This window comes from Choloepus didactylus, chromosome 7 (genome assembly GCF_015220235.1).
Source record: "Choloepus didactylus isolate mChoDid1 chromosome 7, mChoDid1.pri, whole genome shotgun sequence".
NCBI classification, from domain to species: Eukaryota; Metazoa; Chordata; class Mammalia; order Pilosa; family Megalonychidae; genus Choloepus; species Choloepus didactylus.
Genome location: NC_051313.1, coordinates 14,568,687 through 14,592,498, shown reverse-complemented (window position 1 = coordinate 14,592,498; position 23,812 = coordinate 14,568,687). Strand labels below are relative to the sequence as shown.

Here is a 23,812-nt window from a genome sequence, read left to right as displayed (position 1 = left end):
AAAAGGTTGAAATTTTATGCTGCCAAGGATGTGGGAAAAGGTGCACTTTCATACACTGCTGGTGGAATGAATTCTGGAGAGCAATTTGACAAAATCCATCAAATTACAAATGCACATACCCTCTGACTCAGAATGCCACTTTGTCGGAATTTGACAGATCCAGCCATACAGATATAACAGGCTGTAGGTACAAGGTTCTGCATTGTAGCACTGTTCATAATAGCAAAAGATGTAAATAACTGAAATATCCATCAACGGGACTGCTGAAATAAATTAGGTGACATCCATACAGTGAAATACTACAGAGTCATTACTGAGAAGTAAAGAGTAAGAAAGCTTGTTATATGTAGAAAGATCTCCAAGATGCATTGTTAGTGAAATCTGCAAGGTACCAAATGGTGTATAGAGTAGGCTACCCCCTGTGTAAAGAAACTAAGCGGGAGGGAGTCAGACTCTCAGTGTGTGTGTGTGTGTGTGTGTGTGTGTGTGTGTGTGTGTGTGTACAACTACATGGGATCTCTCCAGCAGAAACTTGCATTATCTGTTGCCTTCTGGGAGGAAAAACAGACAACCTGGATGGCTGGGCAGTTATGGAAGGGGAACTTTTCACTATATTCCTTTTTGTAACTTTTTAGTTTTGTACCATATAAAATTATTATTTGTGGTTAATTAAAGTTAAAATAAGCAAAACAGTGCAATGGAAGAAAACCACTTACTTATTATAGAACTACTAAAGAAACTGCACCATTTTATGCAACCCTAGTTTCTAGGGGCTTCAAAGAGACACCCATGGCTCACAGTCTTACATCGTCAGACCTCACAGAGTACACAAAGGTGATAACAAGAATCCATTAATGACGTTGAACATTTCACAAAGAATACAGTAATCACAATAGGGCCAACCTGGTCACATGCAATGTCAATTGTACTGGTTTTTGGCTGCAATTTTGTACAGAATTTGGTAAGGCAGCCTTTGGTGTGATGGCTAATTTCATGTGTCAACTTAGTTAGGTTAGGTGTCCAGTTTTGGTCAAGCAAGCACTAGTATGATTGCTACTGTGAGAGTATTTCGTAGATGGATGGATTTATATCATTAGTCAAATGATTGCATCTATAGCTTATTGCATCTACAATCAACAAGGGAGATTGCCCTTCGCAATGAGGGGAATCTCCTCATCCAATCAGCTGGAGGTCTTATAGCCAGAACTGAGGATTTCAGAAGTCACAAAAGAATTTCTGCCTCTTCTTCAGCCACTCAGCTTCTCTTCAGGAATACAAATTCACCTTCATTGGAGTTTCCAGCTTAGGGCCTACCCTACAGAATTCAGACTTGCCAATCCCCAAGTAGTGTAAGCCAACTCCTATAATTAATCTCTTAATAATTATTAAGAGCAAATATTCTTAAGAACCTGTCAGTTCTGTTTCTCTGGAGAACTCTCACTAATATGACTAGTTTTCCCCTGCTGGTCAGAAGATCCAATGGACTGTGGCCAACAGCATAGGAATTTCTTTGACAGAACCTTCCAGAGTGTTCCAATTCTTTAGGAGTCAACAAGCATTGTTTGAAAACAGTAGTCCAAGGTCAAACTGAGTTCTGAAACACTGAATAAAGTTAAATGCACATCTTTACTACAGGATGTCACGGTCTTAAACGCTAATGTGAACTAGACATTTCTAAGTTGAAAGCCAGCATATGGCGCACTCCAAACACACTTAGCCACAAAACCTTGTTTTATGGAGCATGTTAAGGGACTAGTGATTTACTGACCCCTTTTTGAGCAATGTGCTGCAGCTGCAAGCCAGTGAAAGCCAGAATGGCCGACAAATACCAGAAGCCAGGAAGAGGCAAGGAAGGACTTTGACACCTTGATTTCAGACTTCCAGCCTCCAAAACTGTGAGTCAATAAACTTCTGTTGGGTTAACCCACCTAGTTTGTGATGCAGCTCTAGGAAGCTAAGACACCGGCCTGCATGCATTTCAGCAAATGCACAAGAACGTAAATTGATATGATGCCACCAGCTTCTGGATTTTTATGGCAAAATAAGAGGATGCTCCTCGAGAGCACAGAAGAGCTCGAAAGACCTGGAGATGACCTCCAAGACCCCTCTGGGCATCTGGGAAGGGTAGAGGAAAGGCTCTCGTATAAACTGAGGTTTTGCCAGCAGGAATAATTCTTTTCTGAAGTTCAGGAATGCTTCAGGCATCCCAGCCACAGTCTAGGCTACAGAGACAGCAAAATACTGCTAGAAAGATGAAAAAAAAAATGGTACAAAGAATTTTCAGTTTGGACCACATTTACTCATCAAACTTCCATTCAGGAGATTGTAACTGGAAGAACACCAAGCAACTGGAACATGCACTGACTGACAGCCTCGCCGATGGAAGGAGAAATGAGGGGCCAAAGCAGCAAGGGCACGGGGGGCAGAGAAAAGCAGGTATAGAGAACAGACCCAGCTTTAGTTCTAAAGGTTAACTATCTTAGCCTGCACTAAAAGGAAAAGAAGGAAAATGTACAAAATACGTACCAATACTGTTGCCAGGTTATTTGGAAAAGCCTTTGCGAGGAGAGAGAACGATGCGGTTATTGCTGCAGCAAAGCTTATTGCATCTGCCACTCTCACAAGAAAACACATGACAATAAATACTGGCCCTGCTGGAACTTGGTCCAACACGCTGAAGAGAAAGAAGACAATTAGCAAACACCAGGTTGGTTCTTCGTTTTTTTTCCTTTTAACTGTATTCAGCAGTGGTAGACCACCCAGAGGGACCAGAATAAATCTCCTTAAAGTATGAGTTTTTGAAAGAATTACTTAGTCATATTTTCAGTAGCAGGAAACTTACTTTTTTTTTAAGTCATACTGATGGCTTGGTTGACCTTTTCTGCCGGCATAATTGGCCCCCAGATGATAATACTAATTATCATTAGTATTGTTGGAATGTGTGGAAACACATTGACAAGAAGCTATACAGAAGAAAGGACCTAGAATGGATCCAGATCCCACGCCTGGGCCTTAAACCTTCAGAAAAAGAATAAACGCAAGAAATAGAAAAGTCTCCTCCCTCCTTCCGCTCACCAAAAAAAAAAAAAAAAGAAGAAGAAAGAAGGAAAAGGGAAACCCCGCCTAAGGTGTGTTCAATATGAGGGTTTTCCCAAGCCTATTTCATCATAAATAATCTCATAAATGATACTCTGATCATTCCTCCACGTTCCCCAAGTACTTTTTTGAGCTCCTCTGTATGTTTTGCAACTGTGCTGCTGGCTTAAGTAACTCTAAGCTTAAGATCTTCCATAGTCACTTCACATCCACGAATGGTTATTGTTAAAGACAGAAGATTACAGAAATCATGGAGAGGATGTGGAGAAATAGGAACTCATTTGTTGCTGGTGGCAATGTAAAATGGTGCAGCTACTGTGGAAGACAGTTTGGTAATTCCTCAGAAAGTTACGTAGAGAATTACCATATGACCCAGTAATCCTGCTACTGGTATACACCCAAAAAAATGAAAGCAGGGATTCAAACAGATATTTGCACTTTAATGTTCATAGTAGCACTATTCACAATGGTCCAAAGATGGATGCAACCCAAGCATCCATCAACTGGCGAATGGATAAACAAAATGTGTATATACACACACACACACACATACACATACACACACAATGGGATATTATTCAACCACAAAAAGGAATGAAGTCCTGATACATGTGGTAACATGGATAAACCTTGAAAACATCATGCTGCGTGAAATAAGCCAGACAAAAAGGAAATATTATATGACCTCACTGATATGAAATAAATACAGTAAGCCAACTCTTGGAGTCAGAATCTAGATTATAGGTTACCAGGGGATGGGGTGGGGATAGAAAATAGGAAGTTAAGGCTTAAAATGTTCAGAGTTCCTATTGGGAATGATGGAGATGTTTTGGTAATGGATGGTGGTGATGGTAGGACAACCTTGTGAATGTAATTACCAGCTCTGAAATATATATATCTAAATGTGGTTAAAAAGGGAAATGCTAGGTTGTTCATGTATTAATAGAATAAATTTTTTTTTAAATCCATGGAACTGTACTACAGAGTGAACTATAAATTAAACCATGGACTATAGTAATATCACAATTATAAAACTGTGCTTGCATCAATTTTAACAAATGTACCACACCAATGCAAGGTGTTACTACTAGGATGGTATATGGGAGATCCTGTATTTTATGCCTGATTGTTCTATAAACCCACAACTTCTCAAATAATAATAAAGATCCTCCATAGCACTTAAGACCATCCTCTGACAGTCCTTTTCCCTCTTTTGTCTCTTGCTCTCTGAAGTGAACCCATGACCCGGGCCCACCTAATCACAGCGCTCTCCCCCTGCCTCCCCTCCCACAGCGGCTGAAGCAGGGAGGAGCCATCAACCAAGAGCAGGCCAGTGGGCTCCACCCTGCGTCTCTCCCAAGAGCTACTAAGAAAGCGGCACTCTCCCCTGCAGCTGCTGGCGGCCATCTTGCCACCACAAGGGGAGTCTGCCCAAGAACAAAGCACACAAAAAGGAAAGCAAAATCACGAAGTTGAGAAAGATTTCTGATGAGACTGTCTCAACATCTGCATGTATTTTGTTCTTCTTCAACTGATTCTTTAGGTAAGAAGTTCACTCTAAGTTTCTGTCACACACCATCATGAGTCCTAATGGACAGATTCAGTAGCCAGCTTACCTGTTCATTCTGGGGGACTCCTTCCTTAGGGGCAAGGCTGCTCATCCCTGTTCTCTACTTCACTCATCTCCCTTTGCCACTAGTCTCGAGCACAGGCTAGGCACTCAGCGGAGAGCAGTACTGACTGGTAAAAGATGCCGTAAATATTCTAAACTGAAGGCAGATAATGAAATCTGTTCCAACTGCCAAACACATCAGAGAATGACTTACCCAAAGAGAATTGTAACTCCTCCTGAGACAAATATTCCTGCTACAAACATAAATTTTGCTCCAATGTACACGAGCTGTAAAAAATGTCAGAGAACAGTGGTAAATTGATGACTGCTACAAGTCCGTATTGACATAAAGGAATCCACTCTGTCACGAAACACAAGATGTTGTGAAAACAGGTACAGTCAACATAATATAATAATTCAACTCAACATACATTAAAAACTCCATACAGAGCCATTTATCTGTTTAAAATCTTCTCTGACCAGAGCTGTGAGCATGAGAATTCTACAGAACCACTTTGCCCTACTAATGTTTTTCACATGAAATTCAAACATCTTTATGGAATGACAGCATACATCGCTTACAAACATGGAGTTTAAAAATCAATCAACTCTGAGACTAGAACTGTCAACAATGGCACAATTCATAAAATATAACAATGGTTATTTTATATCAACGGAAATTCTAGACAGCGAATTAGAATTGCTCACTACACTATTTTTAAAAATTAAAATGTGCATATAAACTTTAATACTTACATATTTTCCAAATGTCAAAGATGCCAGTAAGTCAGACAAAGCATAACATCCAAAGATCATACCAATAACTGTATTGCTGGCTCCCTTCTTTTCAGCCTTTAAAGAAACAGAAAAGGAAACAAAATCTGAAAGAAAAATTCACATCGGTATGGAAAAAATGGAACCACTAGATCAGAGCATCATCTCTTTGTACTCTTTATCTGTGTAGCAATTTCAAAGACTGTTATTTTAAAATTAACAGGGTAGAGAAGGAAGGGAAATTATGGTAAAAACTTGTCTCTGACATGAATATGCTTCACTCACCAAGCCTTATAGCTGGCAAAACTCAGAACTGGAGAGTGTACGGGTTGAATTGTAATCCCCCAAAAGGCAGGTTGAAGTCCTAATGGCCAAAGCCTCAGAAGGTGCCCTTATTTGGGAATAGAGTCTTGGCAGATGCACTGAAGTTAAGATGAGGTCACACTGGATTAGGGTGGGCCCTAAACCCAATAAAACTGGTGTCCTTATAAGAGGAGGAAAGGCCATGAGAAGACAGAGGCAGAGGCTGAAGTGTGGCAGCCACAAGCCAACGAATGCCAAGGGTTTTTGGCACCTTCCAGAAGCTAGAAGATGCGAGGAAGGACTCTCCCCTAGAGGTTTCAGAGGGAGCACAGCCCTTTCAACACCTTGAATTTGGACTTCTAGCCTCCAGCAGTGCAGGCAAAAAAAAGTTTCTGTTGTTTAGAGCCACCAAGTTTGTGGTACTTGGCTACTTCGACAGTCAAAAAGCTCAAGAAGAGGTGGTTCCACGAGCTGGCACGTGGATCACACCCAGGCCTGTTCATCTGGTCTTCTGCTTCTGACATAACACCAACCACCCGACACATGGAGAAGATAAAGTCTGCTTTCCTGACATCAACAACACGGATCGAAGATGCCGTTCCCACCATTCTACGTTCTCTTGAAACACCTCAGGGAGTTTATCCACCATCAGTTTTAAACAATTACGCTTATAGCCCATTCTAAAAGGGAGCTCCTTATTTGCTAACAGTTACATAAACTATTAATATACTAAGTATACTAAATACACCTCTTTTGAACTTCAAGCTACTCTCAGTTGTGATGTACAACTGAATTCATGTACATAAGTGGAGAGAAGATTCAAGAAATGTTAAACACTAAAAATATGCTATATCCTTCCATAAGATTCTAGTTATAGCAATTTAAGGAGTTGGAATATGAGTTTAATTTCTTTAAAATTGGCAATTTGGCATCCTATGAAGTGCCAAGCCTGAACAGCACAACCCTTGGACCTCTCAGACAGTCAACAACCCTTCATTCAACACCTTCCGCATGTCAGGCAGTGCACCAGGAAGTCAGCAGTAAAAACTGATGCCAAAAGAGCCAACTTAGACTCAACTTTTAGTCAGGGCTTCAGACCTTTCACAAATAAGAATTTTACACACATACATACGCCTCCTTCAAAATCAATTCTCTTCAACAGCATTCAATACATTTATTTGCCATTCCTCCCTAACTACATGATTAAGACAAAAATTTTTCTCCATCATTTCCTGTTTAAAGGTACCATCATCATCAATCCTTGTCCTTCTCAAAGATATTCTTTTCATGACAGATTATGTCTCTTTAAATAAACCTGACATTTCTCATAGTATCTCACAGGAAATCAGCTGAATTCCATTGTTCTAAACTTCAGGATGCCCCCCCCACACCATCTTACTTTAGGGAGACCCCCAGAAATGTGCTCCCTAAGCCCCTGGTTGGGGGCAGGGGTGAGGGTGGAAAGGATGGGCCCACAGCACTGCAGTAATTGCTTAAGCAAGATTTAAACCATAATTTTACAGGATTCAGAATCAGCATTCCCCTGTCAAGTACTTATAATTATGAGTTACTGGTGATTATGGAGATGAGAGAGAGCTCATTATAAAAGATGCTGTTACTGTTAGTGGCATCCTAGCAGAAGGCGATGCTGGATGCACATGGCAACGCGAAGCCTAATTCTACCACGTAAGGGCCAGGTACCCTGAAGCGAGGCGGCACACAAGGAGTCAGTTAAGATGTAGGAAGAAAATTCACTAGTCAAGTTACATTATCCACGTTCTTTACCAAATAGATCTGACAAGTATTTAACTCTATAGTCAGGCCAGAAACATAATGGTTATATCAACAAATATTTACTGGGCCCTGACTAAGATCCATAGTCTCTATTAAGTGCTGCTGGTTTACATGGTATCTTGTGACAATTAAATAAGGGATGTATTTTCTGCTGGCCGTCTTTTACTGATGAAAACATGGACTTGGAAAGGTTACACATCACTGAAGTCACTGCAGTTTCCATCTTGTGCCTGTACCCACATTCACTGCAGACACAAGGGACATACGATGTTCTAGAACCGTGGTTCATGGCTGCAGCAGAGCTCCACCTTTGGAACATGGATCCTGCTTCCCACTATGAAAAGCAGGAACAACTCTTAATGAAACATACTGTTGGGGACTGACTCATGTCCTGCACAAAAGGCATGTTCACGTTCTAGCCCCTAGTCCTGTGGGTGTGAACCCATGAAGATGTGATTAGTTAAAGTGTGCCCAAACTGAATAAGGGTAGGCCTTAATCCAACATGGCTGAAGTCTTTATATGCAAATAATTGGACACAGAGGGAAGAAGTCACAGGGAGAAGCCAAAAGCTGGAAGTCACTGGAACATGGAAGAGAAAAGAGAAGACATTGCCTTATGCACTGTTATCTGATAGAAAAGTCAAGGAACCCCAGGGACTGCCAGTAGCTAGCCCCAGAATTCCACAGTCTTTGGGGAGAAAGCATCGCCCTGCTGATGCCTCAATTTTGGACTTCTCCTACCCTCAAAACCATGAGCCCATAAATTCCCATCATTTAAGCCAACCCATTATACGGGATTTATTTTAGCAGTTAGGAAACTAAAACACACCACATATAGTCCTCTGACAGAGGAGGAAGGAGACAAGAAAAAGGGTGAGGAGAAGTGGGAATCCCACAGCAGAATTAAGGAGAAGGGCCCTGGCTTTCCCTTACCCAATTAGCTCTGGTAAATAGGAAAGATAACTTGAACATGCAGGAGGAAGTGGAGGTTTTATCAGGGCAATTGTCAGGAAAAGACTTTAATAAAAATGAAAAGAAAGAGCCCAATCTTCATACTAACAGCTTTTAAAGTTAGAATGCCCTCTCTTCTGCCTCTCTGTTTTCTTTCCTTTAATCTTCCCTCCTATAAGAAAAAAAAAAAAATTAAATTGGAAACGTAAAACACTCAGACACCTAAGGCTGGTTTTCCTTTGTTCCTAATGTCAGGAAACTAACATTAGCTGAGCTTGCAGTGTCCCAGCCAAGCCAGGAAATGCTTGCCAAGCTGGTTGGTCGGTTTTCTACAGTTCTCCATCTCAATTCCACAGGCTTGCATGCCATTTTCTTCTAAAACCTAAATCTGGTCAGGCTACTCTGTCTTGCTCAGACACCTCGATGACATCTCATTCCTTAAATCACTGACATGCCATGGGAACACCTCTGAGTTCCAGCCCCAACCTGCCCCATTAGATCCTCTGCTTCCCCATCAGCCCTGACCCCACCTTAGGTTCCAGCCACACACAGCTCTCTGCTGTTCCCAAGAACCTACTGTTTAATTTGCTAACTCCCTTGACAGGTTCCTGCTGTTTTCCATATCAAGAAAGCCCTTTCCTCTGTTGTCCACCCTGGGAACTACCATCTCTCAAGATCCAGCTACAATTTCTGCCGCGAAGTCCCTTTCCATACTCCCCAAGGCAGAAGTAAACATTCACTTCTCTAGAGTCTCTTAACATCTTGGACATTTATTTTTTTTCCTTAGAGAATGTCCAAAGAGTCTGAAACTATTTTTTTCATATTTTTTTCTCATCCAATAGGCAAGGAAAAGAGGGCCATTTTCCTCACCTTTTCTCCTGCCCTAACACAACTAATGCCTAGCACATTCTATAGTCAAACTCACAAAACCTGTTCCAAATGGCTCTGAAGTGAGCACATCACTTAACTTCTCAGTCTGTTTCTTCATATGCAAAATGAGGAGATAATCTCCACTCTGCCTCCCTTATGCGGTTCCTGCAGGGATCAAAGGGGATAAACATGTGGGAAAGTAAACTCAAATCTAGAGAGCACTGTGCAGGTACAGAGCACAATGGTTGCAGAACTGACACCATATAAAAAGGGAACTAGGCAATATTACTCAGAATTTCTCCTTTGTTAAACATGGCCATAGACTGCATAAGAAATTCAAGGCAGAAAAGGGAATGTAGTGAATCACATATTCCTAATTCCAATCAGAAATTCAAGGAGGCTGTCTTAATATAAACCTTTTTCTTTAAATGTATTTTTCATTACAGTATTTGTAAGCTTTCAAAAAAATCAGGCATAAAATGCAGAATTCCTACATACACCACCTCACACACAGTTTTCCTTATTATTAACACTTTGCATTAGTGTAGGACCTCTGTTACGATGGATGAAATGATATAATTATACTATTAACTATCATCTATAGTTTACTATGAGGTTCATTGTTTGGGTTGTACAATCTTGTGGGCTTTTTATTTTATTCTAGTAGCATATATACAACCTAAAATTTCCCCTTTTGACCATATTCAAACATATAACTCAGTGGAGGTAATTACATTCACAATGTTGTGCTACCATCACTACCTTCCATTACCAAAACTTTACCACCACCCCAAACAGAAATTCTGTACCAATTAAGCATTAACTTCTCATTCCCTACCCCCATCCAGGCCCCTGATAACCTGTATTCTGATTTCTGACTCTATGAATGTGCTATTTCTAATTAATTCATGTCAGTGAGATACTACAATATTTGTCCTTTTGTGTCTGGCTTATTTTATTCAACATGACATTTTCAGGGTTCACCTATGTTTTCGCATGCATCAGAACTTCATTCCTTTTTATTACTAAGTAATATTCCATTGTAAATATATACCATATTTTGTTTACGCATTCATCCGTTGATGGACACTTGGGTTGCTTCCATCTTTTGGTAACTGTGAATAATGCTGCTATGAACATTGGAGTGGAAATATCTGTTCAAGGCCCTGCTTTCAATTCTTTTGGGTTTATACTAGAAGTGGGGTTGCCAGGTCATATGATAATTCTATACTTAACTTTCTGAGGAAGTACCAAATTGATTTACACAGCAGCTGCACCATTTTCATTTCCGCCAAAAAAAATGAACAAGCATTTCTATTTCTGAACATCCTCTCCAACAGCTGTTATTTTCTGTTTTCTTTTTTTTTTTAACAGTAGCAATTCTAGGGGATATAAACAGTATCTCATGGTTTTGATTTGCATTTCCCTAATAGCTAACAATGTTGAGCATGTTTTCATTTGCTTATTGGCCATTTGTGTATCTTTTTTGTAGAGATGTCTCTTCAAGTCTTTAGCTCATTTTAAAATCAAGATGTTTGTCTTTTTGTTGTTGTGTTGTAGGATTTCTTTATATATTCTGGATATTATACCTTTATCAGATATGTGAATTCCAAATATTTTCTCCCATTCTGTAGGTTGTCCTTTTACTTTCATGATGAAATCCTTTGATGAGAAAAAGTTTTTAATTTTGATGGAGTCCTATTCATCTATTTTTTCTTTTGTTGCTTGTGTTTTTGGTGTAAAGGCAAAGAAACCATTTCCTAACTCAAGATCCTGAAGATGCTTCCCTATGTTGTCACCTAGGAGTTTTACAGCTTTGGTTCTTTTATTTAGGTCTTTGATCTATTTTGAGTTGATTTTTGCATATGGTGTGAGGATTCCACCTACATTCTTTTGCATATGGATATCCAGTCTTCCCATTACCATTTTTTGATGAGACTATTCTTTCCCCCTTGAATGGACATGGCACCCTTGTCAACAATCAATTGGCCACAGATGTGAGAGTTTATTTCTTAATTCTCAACTGGATTTCATTGGTCTATATGTCTGCTCTTGTACCAGTGCTGTGCTGTTTTGATTACTGTAGCTTTGTAATTAGTTTTAAAATCAGGAAATGTGAGTCCTCCATCATTCTTTTTCAAGATGATTTTGGATATTCAGGATTCCTGGCCTTTCCATATAAATTTGATGAATGCCTTTTCCTTTTCTGCAAAGAAAGATGTTTGAATTTTGGTTAGGATCATGTTGATTCTGAATTAAAATAAAAAAAATTTCTACCTTATGTTCACCCAGTGTTTTCTTTATAGCCTTCATCTCTTTCGTTATATCTTTCCTGAACTTGTTGATTTGGTTTTTTATTTGATTTAGCATATCTCTTTGAAAATCTTTAATAGATTGCTTCACTAAAGTGAAACAATATCACAACTGTATCTTGATTGAGGTATAAGTTTGTTCCTTTGACTGGGCTACATCTTCATTTTTCCTAGTATAGATTGTAGTTTTCTATACTGGTTTCCTTCTAGGCATCTGGTTTCCTTCGTTACTCCAGTCAGATTTTCCCAGATCAGAACAGGTTCAGGTCTCAGAACGGGGTTATATTCAGGCTGTGTCTTAGAGGAATGACAGAGCTTTCCTGTGAGGTTTCCAGTCACTCTGCTTTTCCTAACCTGTCCAGCAGGTGGTGCCTGTCAACCTGTCACTCCCAACTGCTGTAAGGAGGTATGTTTGGCTTCACTTTCTGTTCTAGTTTGCTAATGCTGTTGGAAGGCAAAACACCAGAAATGGATTGGCTTTTATAAAGGGGGTTTATTTGGTTACAAAGTTACAGTCTTGAGGCCATAAAGCATCCAAGGTAATGCATCAGCAATTGGGTACTTTCACTGGAGGATGGCCAATGGCGTCCAGAAAACCTCTGTTAGCTGGGAAGGCATGCGGCTGGCGTCTGCTCCAAGTTCTGGTTTCTAAATGGCTTTCTTCCAGGATGTTCCTCTCTAGGCCGCAGCACCTCTTCAAAATGTCACTCTTAGTTGCTCTTGGGGTGTCCTCTCTTAGCTTCTCTGGAGCAAGAGTCTGCTTTCAATGGCTGTCTTCAAACTGTCTCTCATCTGCAGCTACTCTCTCAGCTTCTGTGCATTCTTCAAAGTGTCCCCCTTGGCTGTAGCAAGCTTGCCCCTTCTGTCTGAGCTTTTACAGTGCTCCAGTAAACTAATCAAGGCCCATGCTGAATGGGTGGGGCCACACCTCCTTGGAAATTATACAGTATTATCATCCACAGTTGGGTGGGGCACATTTCCATGGAAACAACCTAATCCAAATGTTCCAACTTAATCCCCACTAATATGTCTGCCCCCACAAGATGACATCAAAGTTAATGGCATTTTGGGGGGCATAATACATTCAAACCAGCACACTTTCTGTTTGCCTGTTTTATCCCAGGATCTGGGGTCTGGTTCTGAAGGGAAAGCTGGGCCCCAACTTCTTACTCTTAGGGAAGATACACCCCCTAGGGAGTTATCATCTGCATTTGAATAGTCTCTCTGTCTCTGCTATCTCCACCCTTGTCTGGGTCAGAGTGCTATGAAATGAAAATGGTTGCAGCTCTCTCTTCTGAGCCCTTGAGGTTGAGAGAGAGAAAAAGGGACAGAAAGCCCCCTTTTGGAGCCAGTATACGGCTCTCCACTTTCACTTGTCAGCCAGAGGTAATACCCAGTGTTCTGGGCTCCCCCTCCTAGTACAGATGAGTCTTCTGGTTCTTTAAGGTCAGTCATCAATAAAAGCCTCTGTCTGCATGTTGAGGGGTTGTAGCTTGTATTCAGCAGTCTATATTTGTTAATTAAAACCCCAGTTGGAGCTCAGCTGAGCTATATTCACTCTCTCATAGAGTGCCACTCTCTACCACAGCGAGGTTTTGCAGCAAAGACTGCCTTGGGTGGAGGGGGCTGTTGGCGTGGTTCCACAGCTTTTACTTACAGATTCTATGCTGTGATCTCAGGCATTCCTCCCAATTCAGGTTGGTGTAAGATGTGTGGACAGTTACACTTGTCCCCCAGCAGTTATTCCAGATTATTTACTAGTTGTTCCTTGTTGTTTATTAGTTGTTCCAGGGGACTGACTAAATTCCACTCCTCTCTATCCCACCATCTTGCCCCTCCTCCTCTCATTGTGGTTTTGATTTGCATTTCCCTAATAGCTAATCAAGATGAACATTTTTTTTTCATGTGATTTTTAGCCATTTGTATTTCCTCCTCAGAAAAATGCATTTTCATATCTTTTGCCAATTTTATAACTGGGTTGTTTGTACTACTGTTGTTGAGTTGTAGGATTTCTTCATATATGCAGGATATCAGTCTCTTATCAACTATATGGTTTCCAAATATTTTCTCCCATTGAGTTGACTGCCTCTTCACCTTTTTGACAAAGTTTTTGAGGCACAGAAGCTTTTGACTTCGAGGAGTTCCCATTTATCTATTTTTTCTCTCATTGCTTGTGCTTTGGGTGTAAGGCCTAAGAAGCTGCCTCCTATTACTAGATCTTGAAGATGTTTCTGTACATTATTTTCCAGTAGTTTTATGGCACTGTCTCTTATATTGAGGTCCTCGATCCACTTTGACTTAACTGTTGTGTATGGGTTGAAGTAGGGGTCCTCTTTCATTATTTCAGTTATGGCTATCCAGTTCTCACTTTGGGTTTAGTTTGCTCTTCTTTTTCTAGCTCCTCCAGTTGTGAGGCTGGGACTCTAATTTGACATCTTTCTTCTTTTTTAATGAAAGTAATTATAGCTATCCCTCTCAGCACTGCCTTTCCTGCATCCCATAAGTTTTGTTATGTTTTTGTTTTCATTCACCTTAAGATATTACATAATTTTCCTTGTGTTTTCTCTTTTGACCTATTGGCTGTACAAGAGTGTGCTGTTTAATTTCCACATCTTTGTGAATTTTCCAGTTCTCCCTCTGTTACTGATATATACCTTCATTCCATTGTGGGTAGAGAAGATACATTGTATGATTTCAACATTTTCAAATGTGTTGGGATTTGTTTTGAAACCTCATTTATGGTCTATCCTGGTGTTCTAGTTTGCTAATGCTTCCAGGATGCAAAAACACCAGAAATGGGTTGGCTTTTATAAAAGGAAGTTTATTTGGTTACACAGTTACAGTCTTAAGGGTATACAGTGTTATCACCTACAGTTGGGTAGGTCACATCTCCATGGAAACAATCAAAGACTTATAGTCTAAGCAACATCAATATGTCTGCCCACACAACATTGCATCAAAGATAATGGTGTTTTGGGGGACAAAATATATTCAAACAGGTACACCTGGAGAATGATCCATGTGTACTAGAAAAGAATGCATATTCTGCTGCTGCTGGGTGAAGTGTTCTTTATATATTGTTAAGTTGAGGCAGTTTAGATTACCAATTAAGTCGTCAATTTCCTTATTGATCTTCCAACTAGAAGTTGTATCCACTATTGAAAGTGGTATACTGAAGTCTCCTACTATTAATGTAGAACTGTCCATTTCTCCCTTCAAATCTGTTAATATGTGCTTCATATTTTGGGGGGCTCTGCCATTAGGTGCATATATATAAATAATTATTCTGTTTTTGTTGCATTGACCACTTTATCAGTATTACTGACCTTCTTTGTCCCTCCTAACAGTTTTTGACTTAAAGTCTATTGCATCTGATATTAGTAAAGCTACCCAGATCTCTGTTGATTACTATTTGCATGGTATATTTTTTTCCATCCTTTCACTTTCAACCTACTTGTGTCTCTGAATTTAAGGTGAGTCTCTCATAAACAGCATACAGTTAAATCATGCTTTTTTTTTTTTTTAAATGAGTTAGGTAGTGTTCCATTTTCTTCAATGTTTTGAAAGAGTTTGAGTAAGATTGGTGTCAGTTCTTTCTGGAAAGTTTGGTAGAATTCCCCTGTGAAGCCATCTGGCCCTGGGCATTTATTTGTGGGAAGATTTTTGATGACTGATTGGATCTCTTTGCTTGTGATGGGTTGGTTGAGGTCTTCTATTTTTTCTATGGTCAGTCTAGGTTGTTCATATGTTTCCAGGAAATTGTCCATTTCTTCTACATTATCCAGTTTGTTGCCATACAGTTGTTCATAATATCCTCTTATAATTTTTTTAATTTCTTCAGGATCTGCACTTATGTCACCTTTTTCATTCATTATTTTGTTTATATGGGTCTTCTCTCTTTTTGATTTTGTCAGTCCAGCTAGGGGCTTGTCAATCTTGTTGATCTTCTCAAAGAACCAACTTTTGGTGATAGTTATCCTCTCTATTGTTTTTTTGTTCTCTATGTCATTTATTTCTGCTTTAATCCTTGTTATTTCTTTTCTTGTACTTGGTTTAGGATTGGTTTGCTGTTCATTTTCTAGCTTCTTCAGTTGATCCATTAGTTCTTTGATTTTGGCTCTTTCTTCCTTTTTAACATATGCGTTTAGTGCTATAAATTTCCCCCTTAGCACTGCTTTTGCTGCATCCCATAGGTTTTGGTATGTTGTGTTCTCATTTTCATTCGTCTCTATATATTTAGCAATTTCTCTTGCTATTTCTTCTTTAACCCACTGATTGTTTAGGAGTGTGTTGTTTAACCTCCAGGTATTTGTGAATTTTCTAAGTCTCTGATGGTTATTGACTTCTACTTGTATTCCATTGTGGTCAGAGAATGTGCTTTGAACTATTTCAATCTTTTTAAATTTATTGAGGCTTGTTTTATTTCCCAGCATATGATCTATTCTGGAGAAAGTTCCATGAGCACTAGAAAAGTATGTGTAACCTGGTGATTTGGGATGTAATGTCCTGTATATGTCTGTTAAATCTAATTCATTTATCAGATTGTTTAGGTTTTCAATTTCCTTATTGGTCTTCTGTCTGGTTGATCTATCTATAGGAGAGAGTGATGTGTTGAAGTCTCCCACAATTATTGTGGAAACATCAATTGCTTCCTTTAGTTTTGCCAGTGTTTCTCTCATGTATTTTGTGGCACCTTGATTGGGTGCATAGACATTTACGATTGTTATTTCTTCTTGTTGAATTGCCCCTTTTATTAGTATGTAGTGGCCTTCTTTGTCTCTCAAAACATCCCTGCATTTGAAGTCTATTTTATCTGAGATTAATATTGCTACACCTGCTTTCTTTTGGCTGTAGCTTGCATGAAATATTTTTTTCCATCCTTTCACTTTCAGTTTCTTTGTGTCCCTGTGTCTAAGATGAGTCTCTTGTATGCAACATATTGATGGTTCATTTTTTTTGATCCATTCTGCGAATCTATATCTTTTAATTGGGGAGTTTAATCCATTTACATTCAACGTTATAACCGTGAAGGCATTTCTTGAATCAGCCATCTTATCCTTTGGTTTATGTTTGTCATATTTTTCCCCTCTGTCTATTAATATCCTTTATTGTACCCATACCGAATCTCTTTAGTACTGAAACTTTCTCCAAGTCTCTCTGTCCTTTCTTTGTTTCTCTGTCTGTAGGGCTCTCTTTAGTATCTCCAGTAGGGCAGGTCTCTTGTTAGCAAATTCTCTCAGCATTTGTTTGTCTGTGAAAAATTTAAGCTCTCCCATGCTTTTTTAAAATCCATTCTGCCAATCTTGGCCTTTTGACTGGAGAGTTTAATCCATTTACCTTTAAAGTGACTACTGATAATGCAGGACTTTCTCTGTCATTTTGCTACAGGCTTGGTAAGTCTTAGACTATTTTTGTCCCTCAATTTTTTGTTTAATAACTACTTTCACATTTCTTTGATTGCTTGCACTGTACCAATTTGAGTCTCTTCTTGTTCCCTTCTGTGAATATTTTTCATATGTTTTCTTTGTGGTTACCATGGGGATTAATTTTAACACCCTAAATCTATAACAATCATGTTTTAGTTGACACCAACTCAGCTTCAATAGCATGCACATACACTGTTCCTATACCCTTATCCCTCCACCTTTTTGTTGTACTTGTTACAAATTATACCTTCATATATTGTATGTCCAGAACCAGAACCATATATATATCATAACTCTTTATATATGTGCATTTTAGAATCTCTAAGCCTGCCCAGTTACTCTAACCTGCCCAGTTACTGCAATCCTTTAATTCTTTTACAGAGTTCTGAGGAAAATGGCTCTGCCAAATTTTATTAGTTCTGCAAAGATTTTGTGGTGGAACAGCATCCTGCAGTATATTATGCCCCAACCATCGTGTTTGACTGGAAGTCCAATATAGACCTTTTGCAGTAACACTTTAAATCTCAGATATTCAGTACACCCTCTTTCATTTCAATTATGGAAATCAAGTAAAGATTAATCAAAGCACATGGTAAGCAAAGTAACCTTTAGAAGGTTAATTATATCTAGATCATTTACCTTCCAAGACGTTCTGTTTTTTGTGTTTTTTTTTTCTTTTTCTGATATAAAATATTCTGCAAGAAGTATTCTGCTAATTCTTTACTGTATTTAGGTTTTTATATATTTTCTACTGTAAAATGAAATAATTCAAGCTTTTTAAAAATTTAGTCTTTAGGAATATAAGATGTTCTTACCTCCTTGGGGAAAAAGGGTCCGAGGATAGAATCACACATCATGGAACCCAAGTTAATGGAAGCTGCCGATATCAGTACAAAAAGCCGTTTTCTGGAAAAACGCCTGGGAGCCTCTCTTGATGTTCCTGGAAGGTCATCATCTTGAATACAAATGTGTTACAATTACAGGCATGTAATGGGTACAACTGATAAGAGTACACAGGAGTCATTTCTGTACACAGACCATGCACACTGAAGATAACATTTGCTGAGCTAAGGGATGTTTTCAAAACAGCATATTTGATCAAATGTAACACAGAGCTGCCATTTTGGAAACATTGTTTTCATTTACATACCACCCACTATTAGAATTTTAATTCAGGACATATAAAACACTTGATCTGGTTTGCCTTCAACCTAAGGCCTAATCTTCCAATTTTAATAAATCCCTTCAGAGGAATGAGCAGGCAGGGTGATCCCCAAAGGATGTTTGCTCTCTAATGAATAGTGTCCCTTATTTTCTCAAGTTACTAGCTTCATTTGCTACATGGACTCAAAAATGTTTTAAGCATGTAATGTTAGCTGTTTATTACACATTTTAGGGCAGTATCTGAAGTTAAATGAAGTGTAAATAGGAAAAACAAGCTAAATCATTCAACTGGTTTGAGTTAACACCTAGAATGCTATGCTCTTGGAAAGATAAGCCCCACAAATCCGTAAGTGAATACGTTTTTGTTTTTTTTTTACAACAATTATTGGTCTTTTGCGTCAGTTCATTTCACATTTATTCCTGAGCTAAAATTTAAGGTACTGGCATATCAAATATCTAGCAAATCCATTACCCATCTTTAAATTAAATGGTTTTGGAAAAAAACATTTAAGAAAAGGATATTTGATTTGCTCACTTTTTCAGAGGCTGCCAATGCAATTCAGAAAAACAAAATCTGTGCAACATGAGGCGGACTTGTAAATTTTGTAACTTTCTGGAATAGATGAGGAAGGGGAAATAAGGGAAAGTTAAAAAGAGCTGGCACCAAGGGGAACTGAAACGGAATGTTCTACGTTTTCTGAATGGCATACCTAGTGGAAGCCGTTCTCAAACACTGTACTGAAAAGCCGGGCCACAGGAAGAACGTCACTGGAGACCGTCCAGTGTCCGAACCTCAGGCCCTCCCGCACGGTAAAGAAATGCTGACCCGACTCCCAAGACCAGGCCCAGCCTTTTCGAGAAGGAAATAGAGCTAAGCTGATTAAGTCCTTGCAAAGCAGACAGGACCAAAGTCCCCGATCACCTTCAGAGGGGCGTGGGCCCTCGGTGTCCCCGGGCGCGTCCATGAGCGGTGCGCGGACTCGGGCAGCCGCTCCCGCCCCAAATTCGTGCCTCGGACTCCACTTCGGACTGAAGGACGCGCCGAAGAGCAGGGGGCAGCGGTCAGCCCAGCCCTGGCATCCCGGAGTCCCCGCCGGCTGCCAGCACCTCTGCAGCCTGAGGGATAGGAGTGGCAAGGCCGGGGGCGGGGCCCGGACGCGGTGTGGGGCGTAGCAGCGTCGGAGGCGGGACTGGGGGCGTGGCGGGCCAGGGTCAATTTGCGGTGAGAGAGCGGCGGGGTGGAGGCGGGGCAGGGGGGCGGGGTGGGAGAGAGTGGCGGGGTGGGGGCGGGGCCGGGGGCGGGGATGGGAGAGAGTGGCGGGGTGGGACAGCGGCGGGGTGGGGGCGGGGCCGTGGGCGGGGTGGGAGAGTGGTGGGCTGGAGGCGGGGCCGGGGGCGGGGCAGGGGCATGGGGGCGGGGCCGGGGGCGGGGTGGGACAGCGGCGGGGTGGGGGCGGGGTGGGAGAGTGGTGGGGTGGGAGAGTGGTGGGGTGGAGGCGGGGCCGGGGGCGGGGTGGGGGCGGGGAAGGGGGCGGGGAAGGGGCGGGGCATGGGCGGGGCCGGGGGCGGGGTGGGAGAGAGTGGCGGGGTGGAGGCGGGGCCGGGGGCGGGGTGGGAGAGAGAGTGGCGGGGTGCAGGTGGGGCCGGGGCGGGGTGGGAGAGAGTGGCGGGGTGCAGGCGGGGCCTGGGCGGGGTGGAAGAGCGGCGGGGTGGGGGCGGGGGTGGGAGCGAGTGGCGGGGTGGGGGCGGGGCCGGGGGCGTGGTGGAAGAGCGGCGGGGTGGAGGCGGGGCCGGGGGCGGGGTGGGAGAGAGTGGCGGGGTGGAGGCGGGGCCGTGGCGGGGTGGGAGAGTGGCGGGGTGGAGGCGGGGTCGGGGCGGGGTGGGAGAGTGACGGGGTGGAGGCGTGGCCGGGGGCGTGGCAGGACCGGGGGCGTGGCGTTGCTGAGGCTGTTGGTGTTTTTTTTTCCCTAAGGCTCTTGTCCTAATAGACCATCGTGGCTGGCGTTTTTCATCCCTTATGAGGAAAAGAAAAGAAAAGGCGAGTTCATATTCAATGTACTTGAAAGCCCTAAACCTTTAAACGAATATAAATTATTTCTACTAAAAGGAGGAAAGGAAGTTCGTGCAGACACAAAAAGGTAGGGAGTACCCATACTGAAAGACGCAAAGATGAATTAGAAAATCAGGCTCATACCGAATATTTTGAAAAGTGCATTATTTTTTTCACAGTGTGTAAACACTGAAGCCACACATTAATGAACTGATGATAGACTGAATGAATTAACTAAAGTCAAGCATCTGGCACAAATTAATGTTTGTAAGAATTGTTATGAATGTTGAGGAAGCCTGGTGGCTAGGAGCACGACCTCTGGTGGCAGATACCTGGATTTCAGTCCGGGGCCCTTACTAGCTGTGTGTGACTTCAACGTGACCATCAGTGCAACTTGGATTATAACACCTAGCTCGTGGGGAGGCTGTGAGCATTAGTGAATAGGTGTGTGAGTAGTTGCCCTCACACTCCCATTTTCTGTCACAGAAATAGACGTGAAGACAGCTATTTTCACCTAATTTAATATCCGGGAGAGGTTAAAGTTCATTAGGGGACTGGGAAATTTTGAATTAGAGCCAAGATAAAACTATTGAGTTATCACCTTATGCCAGGCAGTGTGAATTGAAACATGAAGGAGCCTCATGTATTCTCTGTCCTCAGTACCTCCTCTCCTTCCAGCAGATAGAACACACCCTGTTTAATAATTTACTATATTGCAGTGGGTTAACTGCTTAATAGAAATACATTGGAAGGACTGTTTACTTTGGCAGGTGGAGTCTGGGATGACTTCCTGATACAGTGTTGTTACCCGAGTCTTGAAAGATAAGTGAAAATTCCTGTGTAGGAAGAGCTCCAGCAAAGTCTCCTAAAAGTGGCTTTCCAGAATCTTTATGATCTGACCCCGTCAGCTTCTCCAATTTCATTCAACTCTACATTCTGTCTCCAATCATACATCCAACCATAGAGGGAAACTTTCTTGAATTATTTCTTTGATGATTAAGTTCCCTTTTTTAGTTCTCTTTCTAGGACACTTCATTCAGGTGTCGAGTGACTTTTTTTCTCTCCTACTTCTCAAATCTTTCTCCGTTGACTCCATCTTCAGGACATTTCCCCAACTTTATCTTCCAATTCTTTAACTGAATTGTTCATTTCTGTTGTCATCAATCTATTTCCCCTTATCCCGATTCCCATTCCCCTACCCCTTTAGCAACCATTCTTGCATGTTTAATGCATATCTTTTTGTTTGTATATGTTCTCATAAAATGTGTAGTCTTGTTTTGTATTCATGTATGTTTTAATTTACATAAATGGCATTGTAATTATGTATATACATAATAGTATATGTATAATATACTCATATTCCCATCATCTTTTCCATTGCTAACCTCCTCCTTCCATTCCCCCTCCCCAGATGATCACTGTTATAGTTAAATACATTTTATCTTAATCTCCTATGGCTGCTGAAACAAATTATCACAAATGTGGTGGCTTAAAACAACAGAAATATTCTCTCACAGTTCTGGAACCCAGAAGTTCAGCATGACTTTCACTGAGCCAAAATCAAGGTGTTGGCTGGCCATACACCTTCCAGTGGCTCTTGGGGAGAATCCTTCCTGCCTCTTCCAGCTTCTGGTGCTGCCTGCATTCCTTGACTTGTGGCCACATCCCTCCAATCTCTGGCCCCATGGTCATAGGGTCTTCCTCCTCTTCTGTGTGCATAATTTCTCTCTACTTCTCTCTTATAAAGACATTTGTGAGGCATTTAGGGTCCAACAGATAATCAGGATGATCTACTAATCTCAAGACCCTTAACTTGACATTTATACAGACCCTTTTCCCAAACAAAGTAATATTTAAAGGTTGCAGGGATTAATATTTTGCCATATTTTGGGGAGCAAATATCAGCCTACTGCACTTATCAATTCATATTTTTATATACTCACCTAGACGTTTTTCTTCATAAACCAAAATGTGAGAATATGGTCTCAGTCAAATGTCACCTTCTCAGAGAAGCTTATTCTACTCCCCTGATCCAAAATACATCCCTGGTCACCCTCTGTCCCTTCATCTTTATTTTCCTTCCTAGCATTTGTATCAGTCAGGTTTCCCTGTCACAAACTTGGCTAATTTAAGCAGAAAATGAATTTGTCATAGACTATTAATTAGTACCTACTATCATCAGGAGGACCACACACATGATGTAGAGACTACAGAGCTTTAAATCACACATGTGGTATGCCCAGTACACAGACCACTACAGGACTGCTTGACACATACTGTGACATACAATGCCAACACCGAAGCAAGACACTGGCCCCTGGTGTTAGCCTTTTGTCCCTACTCCTCTGGAATGCTGCCACCTTCACCAGAGTAGATTTTAGGGGGAGCCAGACTCTTCCTCCACTTGCTTTCATCACATATCAAAAGCTGGTGTTTTGAAGTCAGGTGGTGTATTAGTTAGGGTTCTCTGGGGAAACAGAATCAATGAGAACGATATATGTTGATGTTAGCTGTAGGCTTTTCAGATGTGCCCCTTATCAGATGGAAGAAATTCTCTTCAATTCCTAATGTGTTGAGAGATTTTTACATGAAATAATGTTAAATTTTATTATGTGGTTCTTCAGTACTTATTGTAAAGCTTTTTATTCTTTATTCTGTTTATTTGATGAATTACCTTGATCAATTTTCTAAAGTTAACACACCTGCATTCTTGGGATAAATTCAACTTGGTGAGATGTATAGTCTTCTCATATATTGCCAGATTCAATTTGCTAATATATTATTAAGCATTTTTTGTGTCTATCATTATGGTAATTTAATATGTAATTTTCTCTTTTTTTTTTCTGGTCAGACTTTAGTATCAATATTTCTGGACAAATAAAATACATCAGAAGTTTTCCCTCTTCCTGTATTTTCTAGATGAATTTGTATAGGTTTGGTGTTATTTTTTCCTTAAATGTCTGACAGAATTCACCAGTGAAACTATCAGGGTCTGGAGTTATCTTTGGGGGAAGGTTGTTGATAAGAAATTTTATTTCATTACTGGATATAATTCTATTCATATTTTCTATTTCATCTTGTGTCAGATTTGGTAAGTTTTAAATATTTTAAAGAAATTTTCCATTTCATATGTGTTGAATTTGACTTAAAAATTCTTCATCATATTACTCTCTTAAAAAATATCTATAGGGTCTGTAATGATAATTCCCCTTTATTCCTGATATTTTTAAAAATTTTTATGCATTTTTATTGTGACCTTTAACTTACATACATATCAGTGAGTGATAACTTTCAAAGTATGATTTAACCAGTAGATAGGGAGCAAATTTCAAAGAATGCTATGGATTACAGTTCCACAGTTTCAGTTATTTCCATTATCAGAAAATATAACAAATATACGGAAAGGTGTTAACTTTCAAACCACAGTTCAACAAGGAGTTACATAGGTAATTTCGAAAAA

The 23,812-nt window shown here is 40.6% G+C and overlaps 1 protein-coding gene across 8 annotated transcripts in view; it reads right to left on the bottom strand.

Moving 5' to 3' along the window:
• Positions 1-19,431, bottom strand: part of SLC18B1 (solute carrier family 18 member B1) — a 43,916-nt gene extending 24,485 nt beyond the window's left edge. The window contains exons 1-8 of one of the 8 annotated variants that reach the window (XM_037843983.1): positions 19,225-19,431; positions 18,838-18,915; positions 17,954-18,093; positions 9,498-9,565; positions 8,640-8,702; positions 5,465-5,560; positions 4,923-4,996; positions 2,527-2,674 (exon numbers count right to left, since the gene is read on the bottom strand). In XM_037843983.1, the coding sequence (XP_037699911.1) occupies positions 2,527-2,674; positions 4,923-4,996; positions 5,465-5,560; positions 8,640-8,702; positions 9,498-9,518 (402 nt within the window). In that variant the 5' untranslated portion in view covers positions 9,519-9,565; positions 17,954-18,093; positions 18,838-18,915; positions 19,225-19,431. Of the gene's footprint in view, positions 1-2,526; positions 2,675-4,922; positions 4,997-5,464; positions 5,561-8,512; positions 8,703-9,455; positions 9,566-17,953; positions 18,094-18,837; positions 18,916-19,012 lie in introns of those variants that run through there. The other 7 variants (XM_037843982.1, XM_037843981.1, XM_037843978.1 and 4 more) reach the window with 7 other exon arrangements.
• Between the last annotated feature and the right edge of the window lie 4,381 nt (positions 19,432-23,812).